Source organism: Carassius auratus, chromosome 30, assembly GCF_003368295.1.
Source record: "Carassius auratus strain Wakin chromosome 30, ASM336829v1, whole genome shotgun sequence".
NCBI lineage: Eukaryota > Metazoa > Chordata > Actinopteri > Cypriniformes > Cyprinidae > Carassius > Carassius auratus.
The window spans coordinates 19,084,546-19,111,472 of NC_039272.1; the positions used below are offsets into that span (position 1 = coordinate 19,084,546).

The 26,927-nt window shown below is 36.9% G+C and overlaps 1 protein-coding gene across 1 annotated transcript; it reads left to right on the plus strand.

The window, feature by feature from the left end:
• Positions 1 to 1,655: 1,655 nt before the first annotated feature.
• Positions 1,656 to 4,834, plus strand: LOC113049532 (forkhead box protein D1-like). Its single transcript, XM_026211949.1, has one exon. The coding sequence runs from the start codon at positions 3,287 to 3,289 to the stop codon at positions 4,319 to 4,321; it is 1,035 nt and encodes a 344-aa protein (XP_026067734.1). The 5' UTR covers positions 1,656 to 3,286; the 3' UTR covers positions 4,322 to 4,834.
• The last annotated feature ends 22,093 nt before the right edge of the window (positions 4,835 to 26,927 follow it).

Sequence of the window (26,927 nt, forward strand, 5' to 3'; positions counted from 1 at the left end):
ATTTTAAAAACTACATTTTTTATTTATTTCAAATCCAGTGTCAAATCCAGTTTAAAAAAATAATAATCAGTTCACCTGAGCTCATATCTGTTAAGGGTAAATATGTCCCCCTGGCCTGCTGAAAGTTCATTTAGCTGCAGTGCAAACGCGTTGTGACCGTCTGACTTTCTGACCTCGATCTTCACAATTTATAGGCTATAGCCTAATCATTTTTTTAATTGTGCCGAAATATGCATACAATTTGCAATCTATATTCGTCTGTAATGTAGCTAATATTTCCGTTTCAGAGTTAAAATAGTCTAACTTTTTTCACTAAATAGTTTAATCATCTTACAATCGCATTTTGACTTAGTCCATATATAGTAGGCTAACTAATTTGGCTAACTATTTGAGTTAACCCTATTTTAGTTATAGCTACAACCATGATTTGTGGTAGGCTATAAAACGGCACACAACATCAATCCCTATCACTCTTAAAAGTGCTGGGTTGTTTCAACCTAATTGTGGGAAAAATATGGATTTAAGCTACCCAACTTTCGGGTTAAAAAAAAAAAAAACTTTGTTAGTCCATAGGCTATTGACCAAGTTGGTTGGAAACCCAGCATATATTTTAGAGTGTAGATATAGAAGACCACCCAACAAGAAAAGTAATAATAATAATTAAAAATAATAATTAAATAATTAATAATTGTATGTTTTGTTCGATACGTTTTTATTATTAATGTTTTTAATATTTTGTAGCCTAGTTTATAAATGTAATCATAAATATACAATAAGTTATCAGCCAAATTATTCTTAATAAATTACATAAACCCATTGCTTGCAAAACAACTGCATTTTTTTTTTTAAATATTCTAAACTAATAATCCGGAACCAAAACACTATAGGCCTAGAAGTTTGCCTACATTAACTTGTTAAACAGATAAAAGGATTTAAAGTGGCGTCAACTGAACTGCCGCGAGATGGCACTCTCACAGCCCTTATAACTGCTGGATGAAGTAAATATATGTTAAATACACAAGCCTGACCACATGAGTTACCATAAAACGGCCATCAAACCGGACCAGATGTTTTTGTAATCATACAAAAATACCCCTTATACCCACTGCATCCTCCAGAACCAACATGGAACTGTAATAAAAAAGGAAAAGATAATTCATTTAGAGAAGGTCGAAAAGACCTTTATTTTATGTCGGGTACACGAGTTTCTATGGGTCAGCGTTGTGTGTCTTTTGGACAAGTATGTTTTCATCACTCCTACCACAAGTTGTTTTATTATCCAACTTTATATGCAATTTCTCTATGTTTTTGTTTTTCTTTTAATTGGCAGAGCGCGTTAACTCTTAATTGGCAGAGCTAGTGTTTTGACAGACTATTGTTTTTTAGGTTAGGCCCAGAAAATTATTTGTAAACTAAAGGTTTTATTATTATTATTATTATTATTATTATTATTATTATTATTATTATTACAGTTGTTGTTAATAATAATAATAATAATAATAATAATAATTCAGTGAAGAGATGACATTAATGACTAAGTTTATTTAAATAAATAATAAATAAATTACAACAACACAAAACAATACGCACTTGAATTGTTTAATTCAATGTTTGTACGTGCCTTGTTAATCTCAACAATTAGGTGTCACACTTGATAGCCTTTCTATTTAATCCTGTTCATCTATTAAGAGTAATAGCTAGCATTCGGCTCTATAGGCTGACTTTGTAAAAAGAAACGTGGGAAAGCAAACAGAAAGAAAAAGACAGACATTCTCCCTAAAAGGAGGAACAACAAATTAAACACAGCAGTATGTTTTTTTTTAACAAACAAACAAAGAAAAACTAAAAGATTTTGATTCTGCGTATTATAATTTAATTTTAATCCTGAATGGGCTCTATAGGCTCACTTTGTAAAAAAACAAACATGGGAAAGCAAACAGAAAGAAAAAGACATATCTCCCTAAAATGAAGAACAACAAATTAAACAAACACTGTACAGATGTATGTTTTTTTTAACAAACAAACAAATAAAAACTACAAATGATTTTGATTCCGTGTGTGATAGTTTCATTTTAATCCTGTTTCTAATTAATTTTGATGATATGTGGATACTTTTGGGTGTGCATTTTCAAGCAACATTAACTTTTTCATTAACCTTTTAATGCTTTAATTTAATGCTTTAATTATTGTCATGTATTGGCCTATTTGTTTTAATTGAGGCCTGTTTGCACGTAGGACGCTTATCATTTTGAAGCGCACTGCCAGTTCACTGTTCAGTGATGTTCAATGTGCACCTCTGGCTTTTTATGTGGAAAATCATGGCAGTTCATAAACGACCAATATTTCAGTACACTGTATACAAATATGCTACTGGTTTACATTTTTTTTTATAAAAGGGAGACTGCTGCCCGACCAAATACCAATTGCTATTAATTCTGAATATGAAAATGTTAGCCTTTCGGAATAGACGCGCATGTGCCCTGCTTTTCCAGAGCTAGAATGCTCTTTCGTGATCCGCGTGACTGATGCGAGTTAACAGCTGACTTTTTTCCATTACCAATGGCTCGCGGATGATCTAGAGCACTCCCGTGTCACGCAAACTGCGATGCGTACTGAGGCAGATAACCGAGTGGATGTTTTGAAGCATTTCTGAAATCACCAACAGTTTCATTATTTCCGTATTAAACGCCATGCACCTGAACAGACATATACAGTTTTGAAAAAATATTATGGGTTTCATCCTATTAAGAGAAATATAACAATAGCAGGGAGGGTCCTACCATACATCCTACTTACATCTTCGAGTCAATAGGCTTTTAAAGAAGACAGCGGTATTTCACCCAAGAGAGGAACATTCCCACAAAACCAGCAGAATGAGCAGCGGTGACTGCTTAAAGATAACAGATGAACCTCGCAGTTCTTTAGATTATTTTTCAAAGACTGATATTTTTTTATCTCTTCAATAGCAAGCGGTGACGCTTTTTTGTCATGTGATCAGCGAGCTGGTATAAAGCGCATGGAAAGGTCCGCCCTCTTTGGAATCCTGGTCTGGCCTTTAGGAGGGTCTCCCCAGACAGAATAAGCGCGTGGATGTTGGGATTTGGGCGACCTCTTGATTTCGTGCCGACAGTAATCCATTAAAAGCCTATGGCACTGGTGACACATTGGCACGTCCTCTCCGCCTCTCCCGCATCTGCTCGGCGCGTCTTATGAGTTCTCTCGAATCGACAGCGCAGGCAGCACGCAGGCTCAGCACACCGTTGCCCATCGGGGACCCGAGAGAGCCATGACTTTGAGCTCCGAGATGTCGGATGCGTCTGTGCTCTCGGAGGAGACCGACATCGACGTGGTCGGAGAGGGAGATGATGGTGACGGCCAGACGCGCTCCTACGTGGATGAGGTGGCTCAGATGCACGACGAGATCCTGCTCGGCGGTTCACCGTCTTGTGTGGATGGCTCCGCCGCACGGGACCCCTACAAGCCAGCAAGTAAAAACACCCTGGTGAAGCCCCCATACTCCTACATCGCACTCATCACCATGGCAATCCTCCAGAGTCCCAAAAAGCGCCTGACGCTCAGCGAGATCTGCGACTTCATCAGTAACAGATTTCCGTACTACCGGGAAAAGTTTCCAGCTTGGCAGAACTCTATCCGGCACAACCTGTCCTTAAACGACTGCTTCGTCAAGATACCGCGGGAGCCCGGGAACCCTGGTAAAGGCAACTACTGGACACTGGACCCAGAGTCCGCCGACATGTTTGATAACGGGAGCTTTTTACGCCGCCGGAAACGCTTTAAGCGCCAGCAGGCGCCTGAACTTCTCCGCGATCACGGAGGCTTTCTCCCCGCGGCCGCTGCCTACGGCTACGGACCTTACGGTTGTGGATACGGTCTGCAGTTGCAGTCTTATCATGCGCATTCTGCGCTCCTCGCCTTTCAGCAGCAGCAGCAGCCGCCGCCCTCTTCCCGGCATCCTCACACCGGAACTCTCATCCCCGCGCCTTCCCTCATGCCAAACACTATGGAGCTCACCCGTTCTCGCTTCTATCCTCCTCTAAGCCCCGGGCTTTCTTCCCCGATACAGACTGCGGCTAAGTCCCCGGTTCACCGTTCACCCTTCTCCATAGACAGCATTATCGGGAGCTCTTTAAGCCCTACGCACTCGCATTGTGCCTCACGGACTTCCCCGGTGGTCCCGGTGCTTCCGCCGACCCTCGCGTCTCAGCAATCCCCAACCCCTCTGCCGGGAGTCTTGCACGGACCGATGTCTTTACACGAATCCTACGCAAACCGGATTGTCAATGGCACTAGCGGCTGTTAATTTTTTTTTTTTTTTTACTAAACGTCACATTTAAAGCGATACACTCCTGTGTTTAAGGTAGGATTCTTTTTGTATTGTTTGTTTCACGCAGCTGAATGGTGCACATTAACACGTTCGTGCCTATATTCAAGCTGTGAAATATGAAGATATATTTATGTTAACATTTTAGTTCAATCTAATTTCCGCCCCCACGAACTTTTCGTTGTCGGTGTGCTAGTGATCACTGCATATAGGGCGTCTCAGGACAACATTTTAACAGGCTATAAAATAAATTGTCTAAAATGATATATTTTGTGTGAAAACACAGATGTTTTGTAGTTTGGCAAACTGATTTTATTATTTGTACTTTGTAATGAAAATTCACAAGAGTGAAAATCGAACATTTTTTTATACAACGTGTACTTCTCAGTAGCCTAATAAACAATGTACATTATTTGATATTGTATACTCGGAGTGTGATATTTTTTACAAGGTCTGTTTTTCATTAATAATAAATATTGTTTTGCAAAATAAGATGGAGTGGAAATTACCTTATTGATAGTATCAATAGCTTTAAATGCTAGAGCTGGGTAGCCTATTAATGATTGTCATCTGGACGACGTATCACATTTTTAAATTAGGGTAGCTACTTGTTATTAGATTAAATTACTTTTTACTAGTAATCAGACTACAGTTTCTTTTTTATTGATTACATATTATTCATAATATAAATAAATTATATTTATAAAAAGTACACACTCAGAAGTCTTCCAGTTTTGTGGACATTCACACAAAGAACAGTCATTAGTCAGGGGCTACACAGCATTTGACCTCTGGATTTACAAAAATCATTTCAGGTTTAAGAAGTGTTTCAACATTTCATCAATAGGCCTACTATGAATTATCAGTCAGTGGGTTATTTAACCATGTATTACTATGTCGTTGGAATGCTTTTGTCTTTAAAACACATGCACAAATTCACGTTATTCATCTGAACCTTTTACCTAAATAAATATTTTAATAGCATCACATTTGCATGTTTACGGTTGTCTGACTTTGGTTTATGGTCACGAGACATGCAGGTAAACAAATAAAAAAAAAAAAATATATATATATATATATATATATATATATATATATATATATATATATATATACACTTTGTAATATTGCTAAATGTTCCTTTAAAATTATTTAATTACGTATTAGTTTTCCATTAAACTCACGAATCTCCTGCAGCTCCTTTGGGAACCCCAGTTTGAGAAACCTAATGTTTAATGAGCTTCATGTTGTTAATTACAACGAATGGGATATATTTTCTTACTCTTTGTATTTTTATATAAAAATGGCACAAGATTAACCTATTAAACACGGTGTGATAAACGAGTTAGGCCAAAAGTAATCTAAAAGTAATCAAAGCCTGATTATATTACTACTTAAAATGTGTAATGTAGGCCTAATGGATTGGGCTTCGCTTACTACAATTTTGTCATGCAATTTGGAACCGGTAACGAGTTCAGATTTGTAATCTACCCAGCTCTGCAAATAGGATAATATGACTTACTTTCTGCCTCTGAAACCAGGTGTTCACGTTGTCTTGATACTCTTGGAGGCTATACTGAAAAAATAAATAGGCCTAAAACAAGCACAGGATTCAAATGCATAAATATAGCCACTTCTAACCAACAATCAAACTAACAACTAACTGCAACATGACCTTCAGGAGCCATTTAAGGCATATAACATATTAAATAAAACAACAACAAACTACGAGAAGGTCAATGAAGACAAATTTAAAAGGATAATAAAAGTTTATATATATATATATATATATATATATATATATATATATATATATATATATATATATATATATATATATATATATATATAATACCTGATAATACTTGTAATATATATTAGACTACATAAAGAAGAGGTTGTGCAGTTCTGCTCGCGGGTCAATGATTGCCGTTTTTTGCTGTTGCAGCATTTGACAGCGTCATGCATTGCTTGAGGAAATCTGACTGTGATATATACACACACACAGAGAGAGGGGGGGGGGGGTAGTGGAGGAGCAGTTGAACGCTAATGTAAAGGTTATCATGAGGGCTGTTTTGTAATGACAAGCAGCATCGGGAGTATTTTGTCTGAGCTATATGACGAGATAAACTTTGTCGGTAAAAGACTTCTACTCTCCAGGAATATTATTCCAGGATGGATTTGGAAAAGATAGTAGCCCATACGCCTATGGCTGTCCAGTTCAACTGAGGCCTGAGAGAAAGACTGTGGCCACCTTTTTCAGAAGAAAAACTGCCAGGTTTCGATTTACTGACACTCTTACGTAGCCTATTTATCGATGAAACTGCAAAGTTGAAACATTATTGTGATAAAACGATGGAACGCAATTTATTCCCTATAAGGTAGAGAGCACAGTTATTGTGAATTAGGCTAATATGTTCAGGAAATATTAGGCTAGCCTATAATTTACACAACAAAAAGTCAGAATAAATAGTACCTAAAATAAAAAGAAGATTTATAATTTGGTTATAAAATATTATGGATTATATATTCTGTCATTCAGTCTATGCTTTGTGCAATATTCGTGTTAAATAAATTATCTGTATCTGCATATTTCACTCGATCAGTGTGACTTTTAAAGTTACTTTTAAGAAGATAATTTGACTTTGTTTTTTAACCCGTACCTAATTACAAAATTATTGTTGGAATACTAGGCTACTAAAGGCTATTCACTCCTCACTAACAGACAACAGGAGCGGCGATGTAGATCGGTTCCCCATCATGGCCTATGCTACATATCTCTGTATGTTGTTTCCCACATTTATCTCTGTAATTGCTACTCAGCGGCAGCACAGTGTCACTGGGGTGAGAAACGCGCTGTTTCCCTGCCCTTAGGTCGGTGATAATCGGCGTGATCTGATCCAGCTGGCCCTGTCCATGGGAGTGCACCGCTCTAACACTTTTTCTTTGTCATCTGCTGTCATTTGTAAGGACCAGGATTCAATTTACAGAGTGGGCCAGAGATAGTAAAAGGAAATCAGCCAGTTTCACAGAGCGCGTGCATGTGTGTAGAGATGCCGAGGCCAGTTTGCTGAACTTCACCAAATGCCATTGCCATCATAATTAACTGCTGCTGGGATGCTTATACGGGATAATGGCCTGTAATTATAGATAAACTTCTTCAAAGGCAGGACAATTAAGTCCACAATAGAAAATGTTTGAGACCAATCCAGATTAAAAAATATTTTTGGGCAATCAAAGTGCGCCACGGATGCGGTTCAAAACGAGCCGTGGGTAATCTCGATGAAAAATAAAACCAAATGTATTATTTCTAAAGTTGTATTTGTCTGATTTTTGTCACCCTATTGGAAATCTGGAGTAGCCTCTCTGGATTACGCAGAGGAAATGCATAGTAGAGATAGTTCAGTATGCCAATAGAGCAGGAAACGCTCGCACGCGTACGTGCACACAAAGAGTGTAGTGCCACTATGATGTAACCATTGGCTGGAGATAAACGTGAAGGGGCGAATACTCTTTTACCCTCCAAACATCCATTTATTTATGCACTTCTTTGTTTATTTGTCTATTAATGCAGACAACTTGTGAGAACTCATAGATGAAATATACTTGAAAAGGCACATTTTCCTTAAACAATAGTCTATATTTGTCTTATCTGTGCAAATATACCACGGTAAAATAATTAAACAACAGCAAAAGTACATGCATAAACAGACTGTATGAAATTAACATATAATTGTTTAACATATATTGTAACACAATTATTCCACTTTATTTTTTACACTGCTTCGGGGAGGTCCTGGGTTTATTTTGCGCATCCATTCAGACATTATTTTAGCTCGTGCAAAGTCAAGGACTGATCGCGTGCTAAACTCTACTATAGTGTTTTCATCTTGCCAGCTTTATAAATTATAGATGGTTACTATCCGAGCGTCCTGGTGTGTAGACAGAATGCTAGCGGACAAGCTAAAGGGGATGTTGCCGAGTAGAACTCAAAACCGACCAATAAAAAATCCAGGCTTCAAGATGCCCATTTTAAATATAGCCTATAATTAATAGCAAGCGTAATTGAATCATATGTATTTGCACACACACACACCGAAAGAGGAGGGCAAGATGGGGAGAAGCACTTCATCTCTTAATTCCACCTGTCCTTAATTCTTCTTGCCAAAAAATTAAAATAAAATAAATAAATACAATAAAATAAAAGAGAGAGAGAATCAATACACACCAATGCATGTTTAGGCCTACAACACAAAAAAGTTTAGGATACTACAAATAAAGATATAGCCTATAAAAGCAGATATATGACAAGCTGCTTTTTTTACTTTTTATATTATTATTATTATTATTTCGTGTCTGTACGTTTTTTTACCACCTACATCAAATGTAATAAAGAAAAAACACTTAATCTACACATGGATGTTTCAAATACAGACACTTAGAGATTACGTAACTAAGGCAATTTATGATATAGACTGCTTTGAACAACCCCCCCCCCCTCTCTCTCTATATATATAGCCTATATATATATTTATATATTTATATATATATATATATATATATATATATATATATATATATATATATATATATATATATATATATATATATATATATATATACATTAATTGTATATTGTATAAACATTATCAACACAATTTATAAATATAGCATTATGTATAGATTTATCTAAAGAATTGTTTAAAAAATGTTCCTGTGATGTAGCCTATTAATATCCTACTGATCAACTGTTTTCGAGAATAACACAGTGCTGTGCTCACATAATTGCCTTTTTGATTCATAAGTTTTCACTACGATTTACAATGCTATAAAAATATGCGAATCTAATGGTACCTGATGTTATCTTTGAAAATTCAAGCAGACTAGTATTATGGTCGTATTTTAATAATTGCATTGATTTCACCACATTGGCCTTTAAATACGAAAACTACTGCAATTTCTGTGCAATTTAAACGAATCAGCTTCTGGTCTCAGACGCATGTGCTTATAAAACAATTATAAAATAGGAAATCAATGTCTAAAATAAAATATAGTAATATATTACACACAAAATGACAGAATAAAACATTTATAAAAAATACTGCCATTTAACCATAATTCAATTTTTTTATTATTAGCAGGAGCAGCAGAATCTATATGTTGCAGATATTTTTTTGCTCATGAAATCAAGAAAATAAGTCTAAACTAACAGAATAATTGCTTCACCATAAAGTACAGAACTGGTGCAGATATACGGAGGGAAAGGGCTTGTGCACAACGACAATAAATATGAAGATAAAGTGTTCTTTTTAAAAAAAAATATAAAGATATTATTACTATACCAGTATTATTTTAATTCGAAGTCTATTGTCAATATCCAATTAAGTATGCATCATCATAATCATCATAATCATCAATAATAATAATAATAATAATAATAATAACAGTTCAAGCAATTCAGCAAAAATTCTACTTCATATATGTTCTTTCGACAAGCTATAAGGAGAAGGAAAAAGAAAAAAAAAACGGAAGTTGAAGATTGAGTGGACTACACAGTGAGCGAATGTCTTTGTGGCCAGCATCAGACCAAAGAACAATACACAAACACTGGTGCTCATAATTTATGTTGTTACATCCACAATTCTTAACCAATTTAAATATAAAGAACAGAAAATTGGGTGAGTAGGACCAGGAAACCACACCAAGAGGCTGGAGTTTACAAAACTTAAACAAACTGCAGTTTACAAAACTGGAAACAATCAAAGTCCTGGAAATATTCTTCCTTGTTTTCAAGTGTTTAGGATTGTGTGGGAATGCTGAGTTTGACCCAAGATCCCTGGTTAGAAGATTATCAAGTCAGGTTTAAAGGTCATGGAGATCAGGGTTAGAGCTATAACACAGTGTCTAAAAGCTAAATGTCTGTCACACCCCACAATGACATTACAGCCTATGCTCATCATAACATCTTCAGTGAAAGTAAACTTGTTGTGGTACAGTAACAGAACTTATAGACAATTTAATTGTATAATATCGGTTTCATGATGCAAACTAAGACTATTCAGATTTGATCTGAAAAAACAAGACTTTCGGTGAAAACAAATGCAGTCAATTTAATATAATACATATATTTTTTTTATTTAGATGTTACCACACAGAGCACGTTCAGGTTGTATGATTGAAAAAAAAAAGGTTTTACAGTGAAATCTGTTTTAGTTTAGAAGCACATTGTAAACCACGGTAAACAATAAAATGGTTAACTCAAAAATCAAAGACACTGCATTAAAATTTACTGGAATTTCACATCAAAATACTGCAAAAGTAACGGGAACAAGCTTTGCAAATAAGTTTCACAAGTCTGAATCCACATTAAAAGCAGAATTCACCTGATACACGCTTACACACACTATGTACTACTTTGATTACATCCTCTACTAATGTAACTTTTAAGAATCCATTGTGTGTTCATGTGTGTGAATAAGCAAGAGAGGTATTACAAGTAGAGATGTAATAAGGCAGTGAATGCCCTCCATGGGAGGCGTTGCATCCCTTTCTGATCTATTCACATTGTAGCCCAGCAACACTTATCCTCTGTATCTGTATAGAGCCGAACAGTGTGTTTGTGTGTATGTGTGTGTGAGTTTTACGCTCCATTAGCAAGTTTGAGAACTAAAGGCAGGTCTGAATACAGCTCCAATTAGAGAGAGTTAGAGAGCCCACTAACACACTAGTCTCTCTGCCACCCAACTTCAGTCAATTACTTCTCTCTTCCTTTCATGCTTTCTCTTTTCTTCTTCTCTTTCTTTCTGTCTTTTGTCAATTCTGCTTTCTCTTTATCCCTTTTCTGCTTTTATTTCGTTGTCTCCTTTCTCTCTTTTCTGTACTTGCTTTAAAAAACTGTCCATTGCTATATTTTCCCCATCCTATCTTCCTATCTGCCCCCGCTGCCGGTGTTGTCATTGCATTGAGGCGATTCCTGTGGAGAGGTTATGAATATAAATCCAGTGGTTTTGCTTAACACTGTTTTTATGCTCACTTTTTTTTTTAGTGACAGTGCTTCATGTGTATAATGCACATAACATCAAATCACTATAGACATTTGAAATGTACATTTCTTATTTCAAATGTAAACCAACACCCACAGCCATTATGACAGACACAGCAGATATCTGCAATATTAGCACATGTACTCCTGGGAAATACATTGTTTTGTTACAGATGATGGGTTTTAACGTCCTGAAAGAGGATCAGTCACTACATGTGCAAGTTTAAGCCAGATAAGCAAAACTGTCCATCACTATAATATTCCATAAACATATCTATTAAATCATCAGTATTGATTTGGCAAACCCAATTATTCCTTATTTCCTTTAAAGGAATAAATAAGTATTTAAATAAATTGCACTAACTGAAATTTTATTTGAAAGAATTATGATTATGCTTATGGCATAGAAGGTACAATAAAACATTCTGACTGAACAGTGGGCCAAATCTAGTTCTGTGTTTTTATATGTACATGCTACTATTTGTCTGTTCAAATCTGGCTTATACAGACACACTTCCCTACCTTTCATGTATCCTATAATGACCGACTCAATCGTATTTCCCCAAACAGCCTGATTGTGGACGCCAGTTACACGCAATAACGCCACTGGAGCATAAACATTTTAGCACGCAATGCCGGGCCATTCATCACAGTGACACCCATAGGTAATCTACACCACACACCGCACTGGACGTTAACCAGAGGCTCACCACTACCCTTTTCTCTCTCTCTCTCTCTCTCTCTGGCTTAAGGTTTTGCCCTTTAATAGTCTTTGCTAAACATTGAGTCATAAAATCCATTTCTATGATAAAGTCACTGTAAAACTGAATATGTGCATCTGTTAGCTTAAGAAGCTAATTTGAATCTTAAAAGTGTTTTTGTTGGTATTACCCTAATGTGTTTTTTTTTAATACAGTTCATGTTTAGCTTAATGCTACCACATTAAGTATATTTTTAGGTTAACCGATCAAACATTTTCACAGTGTTTGTTAGCCAAGCTAAAGTTGTCCAATATCTGTTTCACAGGCCATCCATCATTTTTGTTTTTGTTTTGTTTTTATAGAAGAAAGGAATCTACCAAATCATAGATTTTGTTGGTAAAATAAGCATTTTGAGGATGGCTGTCAAAAATGTGTATGTGTGAAAGAAAGCGCACGTGCACGTGTGTGGCCACTGAAAGCAGACCTTTAGAGTTCCTGTCTATGCTTGCTCTCTGAACTTCGCATTTGCATGACGCCCTTGTCAGTCATTCAACTAAACCAAAGACAACAGAGGGAACCACCCATGAAGACTTGCTCTTTCAGTCTGCCTCTTACTCAATACATTCCCTCCCTTCTCCACTTCCTTCTTCTGGATCGAGGGTGATGCCGTAATTTCATCAGTCACTGACGGATTTCTCCAGGTGGCGGTGAAAGGTACAGTACAGTGTAACACAAGTCTCCTCGACTCACACCATCATTATCTGACACAGCAGCAACTTTGTTCCACTCTGCTATTATAAAGGAAACAGCACCAAAACATCCCTGCAACCCCTGAAACAGATTGGGCTTTGAAAATGTGCAAGATAGTGATCAAAAACTACACAGTGAGTAAAGGCATCACAAGGTTTGAGGTAAAGGCCCGTGCCTCAGTGTCAAAGTGGCTTATGTAGTATGATGGAGGGATGAGATAGGAAAGAAGCGTGCAGAGCCTTCTTGTAGCACTTCCAAGGTTATATGGTGAACCGAAACATGTTCAGCATTAGTCAAATGCCAAAGCACACAGCGATTATTCTGTCCTTGACAGGAAGCTAACTGCATTATTTAGCATACATCATGATTTGATCCTTTGTTTGATAAATGCAGATGACAATTCTGTATTATTTACTTACCCTCATGCCATTCTAAACCTGTATGAATTTCATCTGTGAACCATGAAACAAGATTTTCAAATTTTCTTTTGTACATACAATGAAAAATTTAATCATTTGAAGAATAAAAAAATATATATATCTCCATGCAATGAAACTTAATGGGGTCCGATGTTGTTTTTCACTGCATGGACAAAAACTGTTATTTTAGGTTCTGCATAAGAATAGGAGTCATACAGGTTTAAATGTAATGTGCAAGTCTTTCACGTTCATTAATACAACAGATGTTTAATTTTTTCAACAGAATGGAAAACAGAAGTGGAATCCCGCAAGAGCAGCTCAAAGTAGTAATTTTGTGCATAATCTTTGTGGAGAAAGAGCAGTATCCTGAGCTGCTGCATTTCATTGTGGCAAAAACAAATTCTGCCTGCCTTGCTTGGCTTGTGACTTTGTTGTACCATGTCTGCTGAAAGTGTCTTCCTTCAGATTCCAGTCTTTGTCTGTTGATAAATTACTTTATCTGGAAAAAAAAAAAAGGTTTATGCTCAATGTCAATCTCTTTCTCTCACAGTGACTGCGGCCCCTCGCCCTCTCTGTCCCTCAGGTAAAAAGTGAGCCTGTGCAATAACATTTTGTTTCCCGATGTGGGCCAGATGAATGCAGGCTTTTGTTTTTGCTTATCCCCTCTTCCAAAGGGCCCGTTTTAAACGTCTGCGTAAAGCACCTCTGACCAGAGCGGAATCTCCTCCTAAAGTAGAAAAAGATGCCGTTTGATTTGATACTTCCTCCCAAGGCAGCACATGCTTCCTGTGTCCTGTCACAACACGGCTGGAACTGAGCCGGTAGTTGGGGTCTCCGAGACGACTGAAGGTTGACGCTTCGGGGTGGTCGGAGTGTGCATGCATGTCTTTGAATGTGTGTGTGAGGTGTGTAGATTTTGAACGGATCGCAGGAGGAGGTTGGAGTGGAGTCTGTGGGTGGGGGGTTAACTGGATATATATGTGAGATGCTGTGTGGCTGAAGGCCTGTAGATTTCCTTGACTGCTGATCTCTCTCAGTGTCCTGTAAACCTTTTTTTCTTCCCAAACAAAGTGACTGTCAGATTTCTACTCTTAAATTATATCCTGGCTATAGAAGACCCCTCTTTCTTTCTCTCTCTCCATCCCTCTCACTGATGCATTAATTTAGTCACCAATCCACCTCTTGATATGCATGTCACTATCACACACTGAAACTATTTTGATTAGCATAAATACATGGTAGACACTACCAATTACATTTTTTATCATATTAAATCAATAATCAATTTTATTTAGCAATGCATTAAACTGATCAAAAGTGACAGTAAAGGCTGCAACGTTACAAAAGATTTCAGTTTCAAATAAAAGCTGTTTTTCAAAGAATCCAGAAATATTGCTTCATAATTTCCAGATAATTATTAAGCAACACAACTGTTTCTTGTTTCTTGAGCATGATTTCTGAATGGTCATTTGACACTGAAGATTGGAGTAATGTTGCTGAAAATTCAGCTTTGCATGCAAAATTTCAAATATCACCAGTCTTTTATATAAGGAAATTATACCTTTATCAAAAAGTGTCAATACAACACTTCAATGGGAAAAATGTACATGTATAGACACACTCACATAAGTTAATGCACACAGAAACACAACAGTTGTGATTCAGTCCCCTCTCTGCAGCTTTTTGGCTGGAGGGCTCTATTGCTGGGTGGTGAGCATTAATTACACCGGCTGCTCTGTGTAATGCACTGCTCTTTAACCCACAGCTCTTTGAAACCTCTACACTCACATTTTCATTCCATTTTTATTCCTCCCCTCTGTCCCCCTATGGAACATCCAGAGAAAGACAACTGGAATCTATAACATTTAATACATGATTTATTCTAATGGCAAATATTTATTTGGTCAAATTTCCATTCATTAATCATTGTTTGAAGTCTGCATGTTTCTGAAATAAAGCCATCATATAGGGCTTTATATACCATCTGTTTTAATGAAAACATAAACTGCAAAACATACTGCAAAAAAAGTAAATCCAAAACCAGTTCTTTTGGAAATGAATAAAAAAACGTAGTGTGAAAATATTTATAACAAAGAAAAAAGTGGTAACACCTAAATCAACCTTTCCAACCTATCTATATCAATATATATCAACCTTAATAATTTGGGCTACACTAAAAGTTTAGGGTCAGACCATGAAGAAAAAATAACAGTTGTTCACTTTGACTTTTTACAGTGTGTAAAGAGAGTCCATTACAAAAGAAAACTGCACATAAAAACACAACGTCTCTGCACACTTTAACTACCTGCATTAACTTACACACACCCCAATAAAATAAGTGTTTATTGGTTATATATTAGGTTGTAGACAAGGTCAACCTTGTTTCATAAAACAAGTTTACCAAATAAGCCAGGTTTATTTCAGTTAGTCTGACTTATTATCAGCTGATCTGGTTCCAAATAAGTAAGACTAACTGAAATAAACCTTATTTGGTCAGCTTTTTTATGAAACAGGCCCTAGGATTACCATTTCATTTTTATTTTAATAACAAAAGCTATATGTCAAAGGACATAATATGGCAGATAATTAGGAGTAATGAGAGCAAAATATCAGCCTGCCAACTGAAAAAATTATATATAGAGAGAGAGAGAAAGAGTAGTTAAATGAACAACCTTTTAATGCATGTTTGTGTTTGTTTCTTGGCTACTGAATTAAATAATGTGTCTTTCACTGAGCATGTTGTTCCTTTTGCGACAATTGTTTGCATGCAGATTATATCCGCTATCCTGTGTTTGTTTTTGATAATTCATCTATAATTCTTTATTAGGCGGTTTCGGACCCCTGTTATTTGCCAGTGTACATGCCTCTATTCATCTTCGCATTGAAATAATATTTGCACAGCGTTTCTGACAGGTTCCACAAAACACATGCTTGTCCCTCACTAATAGTTCACCAGAGCCTAAGACAACATTCTCAGCTTTGTTTGACCAGAGTGTTTGTTGTTTTATCCAAGAAATCATCTAGGCTGAGAAAGCGCAAGAAAATCCTTCACTGAGAATGACATAGAGCTGTGCACGCAGACACATACAGACAGTACATACGCATTTGGGCACAAACACACACTCACACAAAAGCTCAGCAGTTGTGCCAAAGGAAACATAGTGAACATGCAGTTTTAGTAACCATTAAATTGCAGTTTGGGGGAATTCTACTTACATTTCTCTGTTATTGATGTATGAATGATCTATTTATGCTGGATAAATTACCTAAAAATGTGCAAACAAGCACTTAACATGAGCACAAAAGCATTTCTGACACATAGAATATCAGGTCAATGGTTTCTCAGTGTCTAGCTTATTGTGCAATGTCTATTTTTGGGAATGAGTGCAAAAAAAGTATATCAAAAATGAAAATAATGTCATCATTTACTCACCGTCATGTTGTTCCAAAACGTATGATTTATATATATTGTGAAACACAAAAGAAGATATTTCAAAGAATCTGTCGGTGTCTAATGAATGTTAATATCTAACATTTAAAAAAAAAAAATTATGAATTCTAACATCTCTGTCTGTGTCTGATAAAAATGTAAACAATACAATTTGTTATCAAAATGTATGTTTACAAAGTGTAAAGTTGCATGATTGTTTGAGAGAATTTCATTGCAGTCATATGACATACTGGAAGAGGACGAGCTCTAAAATTATGAAAAAAAAAAACTTTAACATGCATTCATGTAATTATGAGAGACGGTCAATGAAAAATCATAAAACCACATCTGATTCATACACCACAATGTGTGATTTTCCTGATCCACAATGTGTGACTCACACTTCCACAATATGGTGATATCATTTGATTATCTTTCCATATGGCTTGCTATCAAGATTCTGTGTCAGTTATTTCAATAAAACCTGTTGTTTTTCTTTTCCTCTTACTGAAAGTTTTATTAGCTGAATGTCAAATAGTTTTCTATAGTGTCTTTACCGGTTTTATGATATACTGCCAATATGACTTAACAAACTGGCAGAAGAACACACACACACATTCCTGACCCAAATCAATGTGAGACATTCATACTTTGTTTTTCCAAGGCATTCTCTACTGGGACGAATTACAACCCACCACAGCTTTATGGACCTGCAGAAAGAAGGACGAGTGAGAGAGGGAGTGTGTTAGAGAGAGAGACCGTGTCTGACTGATTTCCACAGTGGCAGATTACATGCACATTCTCCACAGTCATGAGCAGATCATTCGCTTTCTGTGACCCTCGAAGTCTTCCATCTTCTCCTCTGAAAGAAAAAGTACCATGCCGGGTCGTGACCCGTTTACGCTCTCCCTCGCACGCGGTCATAAAACTTTAGAGTGGACGAAGTGAAACCGAGTTCAGAAAGACTATCTCTGCACAACCACAGTTTGTTCGAAAAGATTCAAAGCAAACGGCTACTTGTATAATAAAGCTCACACTGTGAAATGAAGGTTTCTTCCTAAACAGAGAGCGAGGCGAGTGTGTTCCTGTTGCGCACACACACAACGTGTCAGTTTTTCCAAAGGTTCTGCTGTGCGTCCTTTGACATTTAACCTGTTGAGCCTAAAGGGTGTATGACTTCCTTAAATGTGCTCCAACTACCACAAACATCTGGATTAATGAGTTACACCTCTGATATCCCCCAAGGTCTCACACACCGACAAATGGAGGAAGAAAAAAAGCCTAGCAGCTTTCACCTCACCCACAAATTTTTTGCAGCGAGACTCGGAAACAGGCAGGGATGGTTTGTGCAGTTTTTTAATGAAATGCTGCAGGAGAAAGAGGTAAACACTCTCTGCTAATAACTCTCTGCACCACACAGATGTCGGTTTGAAGGTTTGCCTACAGTGAATAACTTGCAATGCTTGCACAATTTTCCCCCAAGATTGGAAACAAAATACTGGGGTTGGATGATTCAACAACTCAGAGCTCAGTCAACAGCAGACACTGTCCTGAAGTCAAACAGGAAATTGGATTTCTAATATGACAAGAGCTTCATATGTTGAATTTACATACCTCACTGACATCTTGCAGACATGAATCGATTAAGTCTCCAGTTTTCTATGACTGTACTGAAGGGTTTTAATTAATGATGGATTATTGCGCGCATGTGTGTGTCTGTCTGTGTATCTGTATCCCTTTCAACATCTGTTTAATCTAGTGGAAGGACAAGCCACTCAATGTCTGACTAACCTCCTTCTTACTAAGACTTGGGTGTATATTTGTGCATTTGCCACCTCTGAAGGCATCCACCACACACGAATGAACACACACACACACACACACACACACACACACATTGAGTTTATGTGTTTTATGGGGACTTTCCATAGACATAATCATTTTTATAGAGTACAAACTGTGTATTCTATCCCTACCCCTAACCCCCACAGCAAACTTTTTGCACTGAAAAAAAAGTAACGGGGACCAATAAATGATGTCACAAGGTTAAAAGGAATAAATAAATAAATAAATAAATAATCTGATTTTTCTATCCTTGTGGACATACACACATATTTGACAAATGTAAATTTACAGACATAGATATGCAGTTGGACACCATTAAAATAAGTAAATATATTTGCTTTGTGAAACAAGATATCAAATATTGCATTTATTTTTAAAATAGGATAGTACAAGCACACTTCTATATAATAACATTTAACTAAATTAAATTTCATAAGATGAAACAATAGACATTGTTTAAAATGAAGACTTCATTTCCTGGACACTTTTTGGTTGTCAAACACAGCGGAACATGTTTATTGTCAATATGATAAGAACAACAGCAGTCATTCTCATTGGACAGCTGTGTGAACCTTCATACATCCATGAATTTAGTTCTGAGAAAATCCAGACATTTTAAGTGTCAAATATAATGCAAACACTTTTTAGGCCCACCGCATATATTTGTCAAAGTAAGAAAACATTGGACTATTTTATATAATGCTTGCTTTACGAGAACGTATAATAAACCAAACTCAAACTGTTAGTAGTGTTGAAAAGCAGGAGTGAGTTTACTGTTAGAATTTCTGCCAGACGATGATGAGATCACATCCAGAATCAGCATTTCTTGGGGTCAGGCCCAGATAAGTATTGTGACAGAATGTAGTTCTTACACGCACCAAAAGAAAGTGCAGGTTGAGGTGCGAGAGCACACATTAATACACTTCAGAACTTGCGTGACTATGACTGTGATCCGGAGCCACACTGGAAATACTGCTGTCCTGTGCAACTCTGCCATTCACAAGCGTCAGATATTATTAGGATGCACTCACCAAATCAAGGTCAAACAGACAACTGGAAAAGGATACTTGTAGACAGACAAATCAACAGGCTACAGGACACATACTCAAAGCACATACTCATACAGACACACAATGCTCATGTGAGGGTGCACTGGAGCACAGAATTTCCTTAACAAGAAAATTCCAGTGACAGGTTTTTAGAGTTTCTCTCTTTGTTTGCATTCTCTTTTTTATTGATGGAACATGAAAGCAAATTTACTAGCAATCATTCAAACTGCCAAATAATCTGAATACGGAGAAGTCGATTGATTATTAATTAATTAATGCATCTAGCAACTTTGATAATGACTGAGAAAGAAACAGAAAAAAGGTTTTGAACATCCCAAGGTTTTTCTGGAATTCGGAGTGTGGGTTAGTATATTATTGTAAGTGATGATCTGCATTCATCTTGTCATTTTCCATTTATGAGAGTTTGTGTGTGTGTGTGTGTGTGTGTGTGTTCGTATAAATGCATTAGAGCAAAATGTAACTGACTGAAACCATTTGTGGAACATTCAAAATGTCAAAAAATGTTAACAAGCTGATTTGAAAAAGAAGTGCGGGCATTGTTTGGAACTATTTAATAAAATAAAGCAAAACAAAACCATCATTTGTAAACACCCATAACTGATGGCCACCAGGCTTCAGTCACAAGAGACAGACTACAGAAGGCCTGATGACAGGCTCTGTCTCTCTAATGACGATGATTCACAAGGGAGGGTGAATACTCATTATATCAAAAAAGATTGTGTTGGGTGTTCTTTAATCTGATAATTGGCCAAATATAAAAGAGAGAGCCAGAGAGAGAGCGAGAGAGAATGCGTGAGCGAGTGAGAGAAGTGAGAGAAGCAGAAAAAGAAGAAGAAAAAAGACCTCGATAGGCTGAGTAGATAGAGATGAAAATGAATAGGACACCATAGAGAGATCAGAGAGTGGGAAACAGAGAGTGAGCTGCTGAAGTGACGGACTGAAAGAAAAGCCCTTGTGGGGATTGTGTGCTCCCCTTCTTTGAAAGTTTGCGTGAGGCAGTCCGGGGCCGTTTTTCCACTTGACCGCTTTCGGCCTGAACTGTAAAACCGAGACGACATTCCCTCATTAGTCCCGCCGCCCTGCCAACCACATGGCCATTTAGTGTACCCAGAATCCCATTGTTAGAATTGTAGAGGTTATGTCAAAGGTCGGCCAAAATATTGATGAACTTTTCCATGGAGCACTAAGGCTGTGAGCGGCAGGGGTATAGGGTGGGGGCAACAACACAGCTGTATATGGGCAAACACTAGAGACCTTATGTGCACACATTATGCACTCAGCTACAAATAACACATGTAAAAATCAAACCTTCAATCAAAGGCTCATTTCACTTTTCATCACTCATAATAATACTCTCTGCTTTCAAACACACCCACACACACTCTGTTCATTTAAAGTTTAGGCCCAGCCTTGCGCATGGTGATTGACTTGGACAGAGATTGCGCTTAAAAAGCAGACTCTCTTGCAAAAGATCTGCTCATGTGTGCACATCGAAGCTGGCGTGAGTCACACAACATTACCAATACTCATCTGACCACCAGCCTCTTGGAGAACTCGCAGCTCAGCAAAGAAAGGTGAGCGGATGTTCTAATGCGAAAACACAAGAGAACCTAATGCCGTGTTCATTAACTAAATGGCTGGGCATAAAAGAACGGAACCCCCCCGGCAGAGTTAGCAGCTAACCTCAGGCAAATTATTTCAATTGCACGATGGCAGAGTGGCTCAGCCCGGCACAAAGTTATGCTAAATCTTAACAGCTGTTTGTCTTCTTTTTTTTTTTTTTTTGAGGCACAATTAAACCCTAAAATCTATTCTTGGACTAAGAATCTGTTTCAAATGGATATTCATCAAATTTTCACAATCTTAAAGCTTAATCTGGACAAGATAAGCACAAAGGTCACTAAAGACCACAATAACGCTGCTTTGGAGTACTTTTTCACATTTTAGGCATGTTTGCTTTTTTAAGGGTAGCAACTCCTTTTTACTTGTTACTAGTTTTTACAAGATTTTACGGTAACACTTTAGAATAAGGTTCCATTAGTTAATGTTAGTTAATGTATTAATTAACATGAACAAACAATGAATAATACATTTATTACTGTATTTATTCATCTTCGTTAATGTTAGTTAATGAAAATACAGTAATTCATTGTTAGTCCATGGTAATTCACAGTGCATTAACTAATGTTAACAAGCACAACTTTTGATTTAAATAATGCATTAGTAAATGTTGAAATTAACATGAACTAAGACTTATAAATGCTCTAGAAGGATTGTTCTTGCTTAGTTCATGTTAACGAAAGTAGTTAACTAACATTAACTAATGGAACCTTATTCTAAAGTGTTACCGATTTTACTTTTGCAATATCCATTTTGGATTTCATTGCATTTAATCTAAAATGTAGTTAAGGAAAACATGCTGAAGATAGAATCAGGTTATTGAGAAATCAAACAATCGTCCTATCATAAAATGCTGTATTTAAATAGTCTGAGAGATTCTGACTTAAAAAAAAAATCATAGAGGAATTGTAGGATTATAGAGGCGTATAATAAAGTTATTTTAAGTTACTTTTAAAAATGAAAGAATAAAGGAGGTCATTTTAGTGACCCATTATAAACATTTCATTGTTTTTCATACACTATTAAAATAAAAGTTCTTTGCTGGACCCTCTCCACATGTCAATAATTATATTGATTCTATAGTGTTTTGGGGGAAAGTTACTGATATTACATTTAAGGTTCTTCAGACCAGTCTTAGTTTCTGGGTTCTTTAAAGCACCAGTACATGGGGGGAATAAATCAACAAGAAAAGTTCTTTGCAGAACCCACAAAAATTATCTAATGATACCAGAGTGAAAATCCTATTGGTTATAAACAGAACCTTTATTTTTAAGAATGTAAAACAGGTTATGATAACAAAAGGATGTATGTTTTGTGTGGGTGAGGAGTGGATAATTCTAACATATGCTCGGAAGATCTCACAAGCATTTCATCAGTCTTTACTGATGGCAAAAATGAAAATTATGTTCTCAGTATTCACGCACGTGCTGCAGCCACTGGCCCGGAATAACTGCATTTCTCAAATGTTTTTCTTTCTTGAGCGAAACAGATGCACCACAGTTTCCTTACTGCCACTCTTTAAATTATTTTAATGAAGGGTGAGAGAGATTTGATGATATTACTAGTTGCATTACCATTCTGACGTCCCATCTGGTTAATCCTGCACTTTCTCACGGATTCGCTTACAGCCAAGCAGCCAAGATGGGGCTACATAAGTAGATAGATAAATGCACATAAACAAACTTAAATAACAATTAAAGTCAAAATAAATAAACCGTGACATGGCGTTAAATTGCCAGGAATGTCTCCAGATGTTCCAATATGTGTTTCAAATTGTGCACAAATCCACAAGTTCAAAGTCCAGAGTAAAGAGCTGGAGATAAGGTCAGGGAACTGCCAGATACCATTTGTGTTTGGCATCTGCCTGAAATAAGAACTATTTTAACATTTCATTATTACAAGCAAATCAGGTGGCTTTGCTAAGCTTTGACTGGACTATGTAATGTATAAATGCATACCTCAACAGCTCCCATTCAGTTTGGTGAACCTGTTCAAAGCAAAGGCAGTGAAAACATCCAATGAAAAATCCCAACCCTCTCTGTGCTCGTTTTTATGGGGAACTAGAACTTCTGGGATACGCTTACACTCACATGCACAAAAAAAAAGAAAAAAAAAAAGAAAAGGCTTTTGCCCCAGGAACTTTTCTGTGACATTTTGCAGCGTGGAGAGCTATTTCCTCCACCATGCAAAGCAAAATGCCCCTAATTGGTCTGGAAGTCTGCAGCAGTTTGGGAAAATGTTTGTGATATACCATGCGCACTTCTTCTATTGATGCTGCCGCCCTGGCTAGCCGAGTGTTTACAGTCCGGCAAGGAAAATTAATTTATTTGGCCAGGATTTGCAACGTGACACCAAAGTATTCCCTTGAACTACTGCGCTCCATTGAAAAGCTTTGTGCAGTATAATGGCTATTCATTATAGGTGTCACGATATGTTTATGATGTCATTAAAATAGATTGTACACAGAAGCAAACATTTCACCAACGGGGACTTATCTGTTGGCAAAGCGTAAAGATACACCGTTACTGAACTTCATCTGATATCGGGACTGCCATCTGTGTAAGCTAAAGCAGCATAGAGACTTATTTTGACGATTACAATCTAGAGAATTTTCCCTTCTGTAAACGAAAGGGCGAATTAGCCTACTCTTAGAGCTCACCCGATGGTCTCCCTGAAGACCGGGCTGGAATTTCCTCTCAGTTTATCATGCCTCGCTGCGGGTTTGTCAAGGTCGCGTGCAATATATCCAATACAGGAGCGGGAACTCCGTTTAAAGACGCGCGCAGATGTTACTTCCGGTGCGCTCAATTTCAGCTTCAAAGAATTGTATGGACGTGACTGTTTTGCGTACAATATTGATGTGTTAAAGAGAGAATAATTAAACAGAAAGCCTAGTTGTGAAATAGACCGATTTTTACACAGACGGCCGAAACTGGAGGACGTGTGAAAGAGCGCGCATGGGGTCACTGGAACGAAACATCCGTTGGGAAGAAAACCTGGAGGGGCAAAGGAAGCAAGGGAAGATTGTTCGCGTAAGGAGACGGGTTGGGAGGCTAACATGTGGCGCTCAGATGTTTGTGACAGGTAGCCTGGGGAGATAGAGAAACGGGAGAGGGAGCAAAGACATCACGGTAAACCATGGTAAAAGTTGCTGTAATTCACCCAGAGGAATATTCATGTGTCAAGATGGGCCTGCCGCCTATAGCTACTTCCCGAAGAAATGAGTAAATACACAATTAACCATCTCAGTCTGCATTAGGGCCGCTGAATGGCGGTAAATCAATTACTCGGTCTTCACATCTGGTCGCGATTAAAAGGATAAGGGGGGCGCTGTATTTTTGGTTCTTTTGAGCAGATGCATGTAGGCTATGCCGTAAACTATGGTGTGTAATTATTAACAAAGATATCTTAATTCGGAGCACAGTGCAATAAATCTGTTTATGCTGATCCGAAGATATAGTTTTTTTCGTATTGTTGCTAAGCTAAATATATATATAGGCTATATATATTTTTTTTTCAGTTCTTTATCATATTTTGGAATTGATTCTTAAAGCGAGTTATTTGTCTTGGTAGTGCAGCTGTACCGCTGAAATAAAATTGGACTGTAGCCTAGTTGACACCTAAGCATAGCCTACTATAATTAAATTAGCCTACTATAATTGTCACCAGGCAAAAATGTCGGTCCAGGCTTACAGGTACAGAGACGGGCTTTTTAACTGAAAAGTTGTGGATTTGCAGAGATTTTTCCCCCGGGCAGCACAGGGAAAATCTTCCTGTTTTCTCCCACCCCTCTACGTTCAAGCGTGAATGAGATGTCTGATTCTGCTCAGGCTAGCAGAGGCAGATTTACGCACTTGTTATTTTCACAGACACGCACTGCAAGACACACATCTGTACTGAACTCCACATCTTCACAAGAGACGATCTCCAATAAGACCGAGGGAGATTCTGATATAAAGGATATTTTAAATATTTATTTAGATCTAATATTGATTAGGTGACCAACTTAATTATTTTAAAAAATATTTTAATTGTTTTAATAACATGCACGATTTACTGCAACATTTTATAATGATATTATAAACATGAGTAATCATTATATATTGCTTATATATTGTATGAGATTCAGATACATTCTAATACGTTAGAAATGTTGTTGATTTTAATATTTAGTTTTATATTTGAATAGGCTATTCGTTTAATTTTATTGGTCTGAGCACCGAAATATAAAATGCCTTTTGTAACTTGTCGGCAAAGACCAGAAAAAGCGAGTAGCCTTGTGACAAGACTTAGGATTATGGAGTCGTGACCACTAACCTAACCAGACGCTTGTGAAAAGAAGTTCAGGAGCGATTTTTAACTCCACAACGCTCAGGCAACCATAGACGCATCCCTGTCACACACACACACACACACACACACCCAAACACACACACACACACGCACATCTCTCTTTGCACATGTGTTCAGTGAACGTTTCGAATCTCTAACAGATCCGGCTTTGATTCTAACACTTACTGAGTCTGTGACTGTGAGGGTGAGATCATATAATCGATATCATAATAACCTTCTTCTCTCAGTTGAAATATGAGAAGAATGCCCGTGTCACAAACTTCTTTCAAATCATTCGAATTCTGAGCATCAAAAAGAGACGTGAATTAACATCTGGTTTCGAGCTCACACTATCCCGAGACATGCTCCAAAACATGACGGCAAATTCGAGCCGATTGCAGAGAGAAATTATGTAGCCTATGTAATAGGAAAAAGGAATTTCACTGATCATATATAATTACAGAAACAGCTATTCTGCCACCTGCTTATTTTCTTTTCGCACTTTAGAGTTAAAGTGGAGATTTTTCCAAATAAACAGTTTGTACTGTCTCATCATTCTTCATCACTGTATAACAATTTATTTTATATCAAATTATATCAAATTATGTATTTTAAATGTGAGGGACCATCTTAAATGTTTGCACATTTTAGACTGTCGATAAATTATTATTTGTTCACATGTTTTAGACTATTTTTAAAAACAGTCTCGTCCATAGTGATACATTCTCTTAAACTTTTAGCGAATAGGATATTGATTATGATTAAACAATTTGTGTTCCCATTTTATATGACATTTCCCAAAAGCCTCAAAAAATTGTCTTAAATAGATTTCAATTAAAATTATACAAATGAAATATTTTTCATTCAAATATAGCCTATACCCGTTAACTGAACAAATAATTAACGACAATGTTGCTTAAAATACACCTCACGACCTCCTTGAAGTGATTTAAATGGCTTTAAGAAAGATTATAATAAGGCAAATAGTTTCAGCAAGCAATTCATAACTGGTTTAAGCTCCAAATAGTTTTATAAGACCCTAAACGCCCGCAACAGTAAAAAAAGCTAAGAAACTCTATTGTCAATGAGCTGCTGAAATAAATTGCAGAACATTGCTGATTTTAGTGGCAAAGAAATTTACAGGAAATTCGCACATATTGCCAAAATAATATAGCATATAGCATGTTGACCTAAAACCAGCAATGCATGTCTTGATTTAAATTAAAGCAAGTAATACAAATAAAGGTAGATTATGAAAAACAATCTCCATTGATGTAAACAAATCCTTCTCATTTTCTAGCAGGGTTTCCATCTCAACGAATCTCCTCAATAAACAGAAGTCACTAAGGGTGAATTTTCGTCTTTACATTTTTTTA

Coding starts and splice junctions, on each gene's coding strand:
- LOC113049532 (XM_026211949.1), top strand. CDS start 3,287: ATGACTTTGAGCTCCGAGATGTCGGATGCGTCTGTGCTCTCGGAGGAG.